The sequence below is a fragment of the Ascaphus truei genome, chromosome 3, assembly GCF_040206685.1.
Source record: "Ascaphus truei isolate aAscTru1 chromosome 3, aAscTru1.hap1, whole genome shotgun sequence".
In the NCBI taxonomy this organism is placed as follows: domain Eukaryota; kingdom Metazoa; phylum Chordata; class Amphibia; order Anura; family Ascaphidae; genus Ascaphus; species Ascaphus truei.
Window position 1 is genome coordinate 378116860 of NC_134485.1, and position 12154 is coordinate 378129013.

At 38.1% G+C, this 12154-nt stretch overlaps 1 protein-coding gene across 6 annotated transcripts in view; it reads right to left on the reverse strand.

The window, feature by feature from the left end:
* The window catches only part of IFT88 (intraflagellar transport 88), a 105929-nt gene that overhangs the window by 79399 nt on the left and 14376 nt on the right, over positions 1 to 12154 (reverse strand). For all 6 annotated transcript variants that reach the window (XM_075592291.1, XM_075592289.1, XM_075592286.1 and 3 more), the window contains 4 exons: positions 8912 to 9026; positions 7969 to 8200; positions 1086 to 1156; positions 167 to 253 (listed from right to left, as the gene is read on the reverse strand). In XM_075592291.1, the coding sequence (XP_075448406.1) occupies positions 167 to 253; positions 1086 to 1156; positions 7969 to 8200; positions 8912 to 9026 (505 nt within the window). The remainder of the gene's footprint in view (positions 1 to 166; positions 254 to 1085; positions 1157 to 7968; positions 8201 to 8911; positions 9027 to 12154) is intronic.

Consider the following 12154-nt stretch of genomic DNA (forward strand, 5'->3'; position numbering starts at 1 on the left):
CAAATGAAGGAGACTGGTAGTGTACAAATTGAATGACACTGAAGTCTCAGACTCTTTAAGTGTAAGTATTTCTTTTACACATAAACCGACCCACCTCTTATAAGCAGAGTGTTGAGAAATAACCAGTGGACATTTCAATATAAAAATAAATAAGAACATCTCCTACCAGTCATATCCCACCGCAAACGAGGTTTCAATTGCCGGTGCTGTAAGTTTTGCAGCCGTCATGATGTATTTTTCTGCCAACGCTTTCCTAGAGAAAGAGAGTACAAAACATATCTGGAGATGCACAACACAGGAGATCTGTGGCCAGATTTGTCATCTACAACAATTTGTGTTCTTATTTATCCTACTAAAAGTAACAATAACTACAAATGTGTAATATTTTTTCTATTATACCCAATCTTCAAGTTAATTTATTCCTTTCTCCTTAAAATAGCAGGGGGGGGGGTGGGTGTTTAATTAGTAAATATAAATTGGCCAAAGCAATATAAAAACGCGAATGTTTTAGACAAAACACACACACACACACACACACACTTTACCCCCTTCTTATTACGTTGATCACTGAACATTCATATAGTGTCAACTATGAACATTGACGATTATACAATTTTTTGATAAATAACTAAAAACATTGTCAGAAACGCAGAAGCTTAAATCAATTTAGTATGCGTATTGCCAGAATTAACTTCAGCATTTGCGTTTCTTTTAATTTTCAATCAGTTATTTATCAATCAGAACGTGGAAGCACAGAGTTAATACAGAATATCAATATTCTAGGGCAGAGGAAGTAGAAGTCACAAAATGGTCATCTAGTGTTTATATTATTTTCTCATTAATGTTGATGTACAGCACACAAACTTACTGTATAATCAAACATACATACATACATACATACAACTGCATTCCAATCCTTTTACTTACCCTGTGTTGGTGATTCTATATACTGTACAGATATCTCACTTGATCACATTTTGTGCTATATTTTGATTTTTTCTTTTTTCCCCTTCCTACAGGTTAACTTGATCTGTTTCATTTTTATAAAATGCAAGTACTGTATTCTGTTAACTGGGTCTTGTTACCTTTCACGTTCCATTTGGTGCAGGCTGTCATTTTTAATAGCTTCAATCACTAAATTAGTGTGTGGATCATCCTATAAAATAATAAATAAAACTAATAAAAAAAAGGAACAATGCAAGGAAAATCCCATACAGATCAAATAGAAGAAACATTAAGTAATAAGCAGGTTCTAAACATTCACAAAACCTAATTACAGTATTTGGGTTACAGAAATAACAAAGGGAGGCGGGGGCGACATAGTTTACAACTCCCCCAATGTTTGTGGAACTCTGTCTAGCTGTTTTTCCCCCAGATTCATGGTTTGTGTCCTTTCCCTTTTCAGGAACTAGCCAGATTTTCAAGCAAACAACCATCCTACATGGGAAGGATGTTGATCCAGGGATTAATCCAATTGCCAATTCCTGGAGTCAGGAAGGAATTTATTTTCCCTTTATGAGATATTATTGGATATCTGGGGTTTTTTGTTTGCCTGCCTATGGATCAATAAGTAGTTGTTTAAATTTAGCATACAGTAGGTTGAACTTGATGGACGTACGTCTTTTTTCAACCTCATCTACTAAGTAACTATGTAACTATATCAAACGTTTTGCTTGTGTGTCAAAATTCATGAGTGATTGAAAATTGGCATATCATTGGACATGGCTGCCCAAACCATCAAATCTGTGCATGGAGCACAGGAATTGTAAATAAGAAATATTATGTCATCTATATATAAAAAAAAAAAAAAAAAAATATCTTCCAGAAATTCGAGCGGACGACTTTCAATGTTCAAACGTTAAGGCTCTCTAACCCGCACAAAATATCGACTGCAATGGCAGAGTATGTGCGCGCATGCACAAACGTGTGTTAGTGTACTCAAAGAGTTTTGCACTGGGTATTGGAGTCAACTCCTTGTATGGGAATAGAGTTAATTCCTGTTAAGATATAGCAAGTAGTTTATATTGAGGTATAAGAGGGAAGTCCCACTGGGTGGAGATGGGGAACTACAAGGGGATAAGTCAGTTTGCAAGCTTCTCAGTACTAGTTACCAATCAATCAAGTTAAGCCAAGCTAAGGGCCAAGACTAACAGTGTTCCAGGGCACTCACGAAAAATCCAAAAAAGGACAAAACAGGGAACTCAGTTAATGGAAAAAATAGTAAAGGCTTTATAAGAACATTAAAAAGTGGTATTCAGAACAGAAAGTGTCCTCCCACACGTTTCACACAAATGTTACACTTTCTCAAGGTGTTAGCTCAAGCTAAGGGCCAAACCTGTACTCAGGGAACTCACCAATAGGGAGGACCGGAGAGCCAGAGGGGACCTGAAAGGAAGTCTCTACTCATGCTCTCCAACACACACAAGCTTGTGTCCAAATCAGATCAGACATGTGACTGCCCGATAGGAGACCGTTCATGTTGAGAGTTGTACAATAAATACTGGGTTTTTAGATCAGGTATCAGGGTTTTGTGGTATTCCTTCCTTGAACCACTCCAGCCAACCCAGAAATAATGGTAGCGAAATTTCGGTAATGACCACATATAGTGGTACTTTGCAATTCTGTATGTATATATGATGTATGCATCTAAACCAAACACACATTTAATACACATACAGGTGCCAACAAATTCAGCAATTCAGTACAATGAATGTTAAAGATTAAATAATATTACAACAAATAATAAAACACCACACATTTAACACATACTGGTACAATTAGCAAAGACGTTCTTATTCAAAGAACTTGCTAACTAAAATATGTATATCTATTACTATTGATGTGTGTTTATATATTTGTTTGAGACTAAACAAGAGGTTTTGGGGCAAAAAAAAAAAAGCTTTTAAGCTTTTTAGTTTATTAAAAATATGTTCTCTTACAAAATTATAAAAATTGTATATAATTTATTTTTTTTATTATTAATGTCAAGAACAAACTAAAATCACCACGGGAGAATCATTTCTTTTACAAAACAAGAATTATCCAGGACATATTTAAAAAGGAATTTGGAATTAGAATTGGCCACTCTCAAATACCAATAATACTCCAGGTAGGAGAAAATATGGGTCAATATACTAAGGGGCTTATTCTAAATATCCTGACAGTCATTTGTGCCATTTTCAGACAAAGTTCCATACAGCCTTCAATAGAGATTTTCATCTGAAAATTCTCCAAACGGGTATATAGAATTTACCCCTAAAAGTTGTACAAGTTTTGGCAACGCAGATTAATGAGTTTTCACCATGCAAGCTCCTCTTTCTTTATCATATTGTAGATATTTGTATGTATGTCTTTATTTATATAGCGCCATTAGTGTACATATCGCGACACATTAGTAACACATGTGACAATCATATAAATAATATATTTATATTCAATAACATACATTATGTGCAATTGACAGGATTACAATTTATCACCTGGACTGTTATATGCCAGAACCCTAGCTGTGGTCAGTGTTGTGTATTTGAGACCCATACATTTGCATTTTCAAATTTTTATCAAACTTAATTTTGATCTAAATCATTATTTTGATGCAGTTTTATTAAGCCTCTTAGGCTGCCCGAGGAGCAGCCCACACACTGCTCCGTGCTGTATGCTTCTACAGCAAAAAAGGGGACCCACAATTTCAGCACAGATTTCTGCATTAAGTATTTTGTGTGTTTTCCTTTGGCCAATTATGTTTGACCCAATATGTGTTTAGATCACATATTGTATCTCCCTTTATTATTTGAAACAATAGAAAGTATAACGAATTTAACATATAATCATAGGTTTGTTTAAACATGTTAAAAAGTGCTTAGAAAGTAAATTCTTGGGAACCGCTGAGAAATCTCAGTACGCTGCAGCCTCTGCTCACAAATCAGGTGACCACCTGCTTCTTGTTAAGTTTTCCTTATTTTACCACCAGTGGTTTTGTTGTTAATGTGCAATAGCATAATAAAAAAAAAAAAGGAAAAAACACTCTAGAAAGAGTAACAAGGACTGTTAACCGTTTACTGCAAGTGGTGTATGCCACACAATGGCAGAGAATTGGTAAAAGAAACAATTTGCCTGAGCAAAAAGAATAATGTTTTTAGACAGCATCAGTGGGTTTAGAGCCAAAAGTTGATTATTTTAACAGCGCGGTAAGCTGCTTCCTTGATCAAAGACAAAATACATGGTACAGAAGTGAATATCCTCCGACTGGTATTTATTTCTCTGACAAGCACAGCAGTGTACCAGGGGTCCCACACAAAATCAGTAATGGCAGATATTTACATTTCGGAACAATCCATAATTTAAGGTGTCAAAAAAGATCATTAAAAGTGATTTACGAATTGTAAAAGTTATAGGCCGATTTCTTTAATCATTTTGAACATTAAGATTTTCTCTAAAATGCTGGCCAATAGATGCAGCTAAGGTTATCCATCAGGGTTTCCCCTCTGAAGTGTTTGCAATTAAGAGTGGCACTAGACAGGGATGCCCTCTGTTGCCTTTATTATTTGTCCTGAGTATGGAAACTTTGGCGGCACAGATTCGGTCCAACCCAGACATCACAGGTATCCAACTACGAGAGCAAATGGCATAAAGTAGCATTATACGCGGACGATATATTCCTTACTTTATCTAGTACCCTAACCTCCCTGCCCAATTTATTTAATCTTATGGACAAATTTAACAGGATCTCAGGTTTTAAAATTAACCAAACAAAATCTGAAGCGTTGAACATAAACCTTCCAAAAGAAATTGAGAAATTGATAACCATCAACTTTAATTTCAATTGGCAACCTGAGTCCATTAAATATCTTGGGATACAGATCACAAGAGATTTCAAATCCATATGCCGAGCAAATTTCCCCAAAGTAATACAAACGCTGAGAGAGGATATTAGAAGATGGTCAACATATAGACTCATGGATGGGTAGAGTATATTGTATCAAAACGACCCTCCTACCTCGCATTTTATATCTATTTCAGACTCTCCCAATCTCATTAAGAACTAAAGATCTAGTCTCTCCCCAGTCATTGATAACCAAGTTCATATGGGGGATATAAAAGACCAAGAATTAAGTGAAGTATCTTTAAAAAGCAAAACAAGAAAAAACACAAAAGCGCACCAAGATGAGAGATAGATATTGTATTAGCAACAAATAATAAAATTAGTAACTTACATATAAAATTTCTTTAATAATCCCCGATTCTGGTGTCTATCACAGGAGTAGGGCATCACATAGGAAGTATGAAGGGTAATCTCAGTTCTGAGAGATCAGACCCGCGCGCTGGGGCTGTCTCTGTTCACTCTCCTGTCCTCCACGTGTGGTAGCGTGGTGCAGAGTGTAGCACACATGTGCAGGAACCGGGGCCTTCAATAGGTGTCCTTAGGATGCCTGTCCGTTTTTGATAGCATAGAAACGATCGGAAATAAGCAGGAACGGTACACTTGAGTGTGTACTGGTGGTGGGTAGTAAAACCGCCAGCCACAACAGTCGCGACGCGTTTCGTTTAACAAAGTAAACTTCTTCAGGCGCGCGGGTCTGATCTCTCAGAACTGAGATTACCCTTCATACTTCCTATGTGATGCCCTACTCCTGTGATAGACACCAGAATCGGGGATTATTAAAGAAATTTTATATGTAAGTTACTAATTTTATTATTTGTTGCTAATACAATATCTATCTCTCATCTTGGTGCGCTTTTGTGTTTTTTCTTGTTTTGCTGATATTGGTATCACCATCGGGGTTCCGGTGGAGACCACATTTGGAGGTGGGGGAGACACCTCATAAACACAGAAGCAGCAAGAGAACTGAGAGGGACCAACACTCCAAGTTTAAAGAGCCAGAGCGCGGACTGAACTTTTTATCTTTAAAAAGCCAACATTGGAGGGGGGGCTGGCGATACCTTGCTTGTTGTCCTATTATAAGGCGGCCCAATTATGTCAAATTACACAATGGCACACTGATCCGAGCCTTAAAAGATGGCTGTCATTGGAGAAAGAAGTATGTGCCCCATTGGAACTGCACAACCTAATTTGGACCCCAAAAAGGATGTATAAATCCTCCAAATAGCTGCTGACCTCAATGACGAACTCACAATCTGGGAGGCCACTAAATTTCGGTGTGCCCTGGCAGCCAAAAATACACTAATGACCCCAATATTTGGTAATATAGACTTCCCTCCAGGAATGAACAGCAGGGATTTTCAAAATTGTGCGACTCAAAGACCTGGATGGTAGAAATGGTATTAAAACATTTAAACAAATTAAGTAAAAAAAAAAAAAGACATCCCACATACTGATTTATTTAGATACCACCAGATCTGAGCATTTTATAACAAATTGTCACCCCAACCCCAATTAATGTATTTTGAAAAAAATCTGTATAGTCAAAACAGAAACTAAGGGACTTATATCTAGGCTATACGGAGAGGTAGTCGGTTCGGGAGGGGCCTACTCCAGGAAATTAAGCTATGTAGCACAATGGGAGCAGGACCTAGGTGAAACATTAGAAGAGGAAGACTGGGCGGAGATATTCATGGTGGCGGCTAAAAGCTCAATCAGTACGACGTTAAGGGAGAGCGCATACAAAGTATTAATGAGGTGGTACCTTACTCCGACAAAATTATCTAAATTTATACCAGGCTACTCCCCATTGTATCCAAAGCAATGTGGAAGGGAGGCAGATCTCTTACATATGCTGTGGTTCTGCCCTCGGATGCTGCCGGGATGGGAGCAAATCAGAGATTGGCTACAGAGGATTTTGGGCCTCACAATTCCACTGGACCCCTGGCTGTTCCTCCTGAACAGACCGGTGGAGGGGCTTTCCAGAATACAAAGCAAATTAGTGGCGCATTTCGCAATAGCGACAGGAGGTGCGAGATCGCAGCATTATGGAAACAGAATGAAATCCCAACTATTGCATCAATTAGAAACAGAATTTGGTATGTATGACAGATGGAAAAGTTAACGAGTTTGGTTAATGATACTGGCGCTAAATTTCTAAAAGTCTGGATAATGTGGCGTTTCTTTTGTCTTATATGTGTGGTCACCATAGTGATATATTTGCTTTGATGCACATTTATGTACCTTTTTTTCACATTTACTAAATATATATTTTTTATTTTTTACTTTAATATCATTAAAATTGATTTTAAATTAATTATCATATCATACTACACAACGAGTGCTTTCAAAAGGGTGTGCTTTCCCCAATTATACCTTATTCCCTTTTCCACCTGTGTTACCAATATCATTCTGTTTATTAAGCTGAAGCGAGAGTGCCATCCCTATCTTCTCCCTATCCTCCCCATTTTTTCTAATGTAACTAGCACAGACAGACATCCCAGGTGTAAATGGTACTTCAATGTTGCCATGATAGTAACAGGAACACGCTCTCCACTGACTCACAGGAGTTGGGAATTAGATCTTTCGAGCCTTATAAGAGGGATGTAGATCTAGGTAGCAGTGCTATGAGCCACGCGGGAGGTACTGCCGAGAGAGGCGGCAAGGACCAATCTAAGAACAGAAGAGGACAAGTGAGAGGAGGAGAGACCCCACTCCCTCTTTTCCGTTTTCTTATTTCGTTTTTGTTACATATATGATTGAAGGCATAACGATGTTGCTTCATATGCAGACTAATGTACAGTATACCGTGCTGTATGATGACAAAGTCTCAATAAAATACGAGTTATAAAAAAAAAAAAAAAATGTAAAAAAGTGATGAGTCACACTACATTCTTTAAGGGATCCGCCATTATAAAAGGCTGAAAACCGCTACTCTATGGCGCTTATTCATTAAACTGCAAAAGTGCAGTTAGGGAAAGGATTGAATATCTCACGTAAATCGCCCATTCAAGCCAGTAGGAGTTTCCGTGCGCTAGTGCCGATCGGTGCCCCTATGCGTTCACCTATATTGGATTTGTTTTACTTACGCTTGGTGAAATATATTTATCGTCGTCATCTATTTCTAAAGGTACAGATATCAGTTTCTGGAAAGCCTTTTTCATTTTGTCTTGGTCTCCAACAGCGAAATAGCAAAGGATCAAGTTGAAGCCGGCTTTTAGATTTGGGGATTCACTCATGATGTGCTCAAATGAGTTAATAGCGTCCGCATACTGACCAGTCTTAATAAACGCAACACCGATGTTCTGCATTATCTTGATCCTGAAAAGAAGTATAAAAAGAAAACAAAAAAACACACGTTACGTCTCGTTTTTTTAATGGAGTAATTCCACCCATAATGGGTATGGATTTCTTTTTACATAATTTAAACTGGAGGGGCCTTTGGAGCTGAACCGCATTATTGTCAGCTCTGATGACCCTCTGGTTTCCGAAATACTTTGTTTACGCTGCCGGAGCTCTTCCATAGTTTTCAAAAAGATGGCACCTGTGTCGCCGTCAAACAGGAAGCCGCAACGTCATTTTGAATTACAAGGAGAGAGGAAACACCATCACCTAATGCGGTTTAGCTCCGCGGGTAAACTGGTTGCATCTAGATAAAAAAAGAAATATTAAAAAAAAAAAACTTTTTAAAAGGGGGAGCAGCTTGTATTGCCGCTTTCATTTAATAATAATAAACGTTTGCTTTTGCGCATTGCTTCATTTTCTGATTGCGTTGCAGCTAAATGTAAACATGGTGGTTTTTTTTGACCCCAGTAAAAGATGTAAAAGTGACACACCCCATTATATGTGCATCACGTATCTCCTTTCTAACGCCTCCTATTGACACTCTCCAAATTAAAAGCTGACAAGTGTCAATTGTTGGCTGAAAGTGTCTGCGATACCTCCACTTAAAGACAAAATATAAAAATAATGGTGTCGGTTTTGCCCCAAACAACACTTGATACATCACCCTGTATGTAAACTGCCACTCACCGCATCTCTTTGTGGGCGCCTGGAATTTGATCCATAGCCATACGATAGAATTTAATTGCTTTTGAGTAGTTCCTTTGTTTCAGGTAAATGTTTGCCATATTAACTTTTAAGCGGCCTTGGGAGGGAAAAGAACAAAAAAAACAACCTCATTTGTATATACAATGCACATACTTTGTGGAAGACTGATTTCCTTCGTTCCATTTCCTTTTATTGTAATTCTATGGACAAAAATTAGATGCATCACAAATAAGCATGGGATATGCCCTTTAAACAAAAACACTTATTTTATTTAAACGTGCATCCCTTCTATCTTGTTTGCAAGCACATAAAGAGAAGGTATTCAAAATATAAGTTATATAAACACTGTTACATGATATCCAACAGATGACAGAAATGTTTCTCTATCACCAGGTTTCTGTGCCATAAAAGAATGTGTTGTTCCTGGTTAGATGAAGTTCACGGTAAGAAGGGACCACCCCACCGTAGTTCATTATACTTTGCCTGCTTGTGGCTATAGGACCTATGCTGACACTTCTGGCATTGAAGGTGGCAGTGTATGGTAGAATGAAGGAAAATGACAGTGCCCTCTTGCACATACGAGAGCAAAGCATTCTCTGAAAGTGAAAGGCATCAGAAAACAGCCCCCCAGAGTAGAATCAGACACTCAGGTGACACATTGGAAAACCAAAATGTCCTCAATAAAACAGAAGGCAAGATATTGTTCTCACCAATTTATAAAAAAAAAACAGATTTTACGATTGTGGCCATGTGTCCTTAGAAGTCCTGCTAAAAACCTTTCTTCTATTAAAAATGCTATGTGAATAGTTAACTCTTTACATGTACCAGTACAGAAGAAGTTAATCCATGCATGTTCCTTCTCACATCGGTGAGCTCTTGGAGTGTTAGTGCTGATCAGGCACGAACGCACAGAAACTCCCATTAGCACAAGTAAGAGTTTCCATGTGGTAGTGATGGACACTAGCGGCACCAACGTACTCGAGTGAATAACTTTCTAGGTTTGTAGCCATGTCGGGGATTGGGTGCCTTTTTCTTAGCATTTAGGATCACATTTACAAAGTAATGCTAAGGCCTCATCATCAGACTGTATGGCAATTATGGTTTAACATTGCTTAGTCTTAATTCAAATGTGCTGCCATGAACCACTGCACACTTTGAATGATTTATGGTAAATACCGTCACAGGGCAAAACCAATATAATATTTTAGGTTAGATCATTTCAATAGATTCCGAAGAAATGTCTTCCAAAATATTTTCATATTGTATGTCCTCGGGTTGAGGGCATAATCCAGTCTTGCATAGAAATGGTGAGATGATATTGGCACTTCTATATGAAAAACAAGTTCATTTTTAATCTGGAAGGTACAAACAAATATATTTTAGGCTCCCATATCAAGCCAGTAATACATATTTAGTTTATAAAAAGATAGGGTAAAAGCAGTTGAGCTGAATAACTGCCCCAGATGTACTGTATATTTCCATTCCTGTTTTGCATGCCAAAGAGCAATTTTTGGCCTGAATTGCACTTGAAACAGCAAACAAGGTTCGTACATATAAATTCAATATAAACACAAACCTCCCTCGTGTTTCTGGTATCACAAGCATTTCTGAGGTTTCAGACTCAGAAATGTCACGCTAAACAAATACCACCAGTTTTGTTGATTCCTGCCTTGGAAAACTGCCATTTGCCTTTGTGGTTTAACACTTCTTTGATTTAATAAAAACTGATCTTGAAATTATGCAACAAAAAAAAACAATTTAGTACTGATTGACATACAATATTCTCAAACAGATGATAGAATAACTTATGTTCACCAGGCAAACAAAAAACAGTGCCCTTATAAGACATTCTCAGAATGTTACAAGGGCTGGCACACCAGTGACCTTATTAGGTCCCAAGAATGTCATGAACGTTTTTCTAGGTGAAATTGTGCTGATCTCTCTCCAGTAGCAGGAAATGTGATCCGACTGTTAAAATAGTATCTTTCTCTTCCGTTCGTTTCATCAGGTGGTAGGCCAAGACCACGTGATCACTACCCTGTTTGATGTTCTACATTACTAAGTTCTCCTTTTGGGCTTTACTCAGCCCTCTAATGTCAAACAGCACGGTTTCTCCTCACAAACACAGGAGTATAGGCAGCATGGGTTTAGACTAGACTCGCTTCCCAGGCTTCCTCTTCCAATCTCTCAAGCCTTTGCGAATAGTATCTATCGTGTCCTTTAAAATAGCAACCAGTTATCTATACTGTATCTTCCTACTTTACACTGCCTGCCTAAACCTCCTACTCCTCGCTCTGCCACCTGTTAGAGGCAGAAGTTTCTCGGTTGCCCTCCTCCTCCCTACTTCCGCACACCTGATCAGACCAATTGCTCCTACCCCAGTGCCTATTCATACCCAAATCTTCAATTCCTCCCTAATCTGACACTTACCCATTATCCTTTAAACATGCAATTGTCTTTTTCCTTCTGTTCTGCCAACATGTCCTCATTCTCAGTCAATCTTCCTGTTGGTATACCTCAGGCCTCTATTCTGGGACCTCTCCTTTTCTCGCTCTACACAATAGCACTTGGTAATGGCATTAATAACTTTGGCTTGCTTTATCAGCTCTTTGCCACCTGAAACTGAGCTCCTCATGTCCCACTAAACGTTGCATATGTCTTTAACTAAAGCACATTGGTTAAGTTTCACATTTGACTCCTTCATTCACATCCCTGTTTTCGTTACATAGTAGATGAGGTTGAAAAAAGAAGACGTACGTCCATCAAATTCAACCTATGCTAAATTTAGACAACAGATACTTTACCCTATATCGATACATACTTACTGATCCAGAGGAAGGCAAACACAAAATCCCATTAAGGGGAAAAATAAATTCCTTCCTGACTCCAAGAATTGGCAATTCTTGTCGTTTCTTATTCTACAGCATTGCCAAGATCTGTTCTTTCCATTTACCGCAAAAAATTATAATGCATGATGTTATGCTCTCATGTCTTGACTATTGCAATGTAATATTAATGGGTCTCTTTGCATCACAACTCTCCCTCATGCAATCTATTCTAAATAATACAGCTAGAATCACTCGCTTGCTCCCATGAACAGCATCTCCTCATGGCTTTCCATCAAATTTTCCTCCTCACCTTTGAGGCTCTAGTCTCCAGTGCCTCTCCCTACTGTGTATTTCCACTTTGAATCCTTGTCTCCTGACCTATGCTCATGAACTCTTC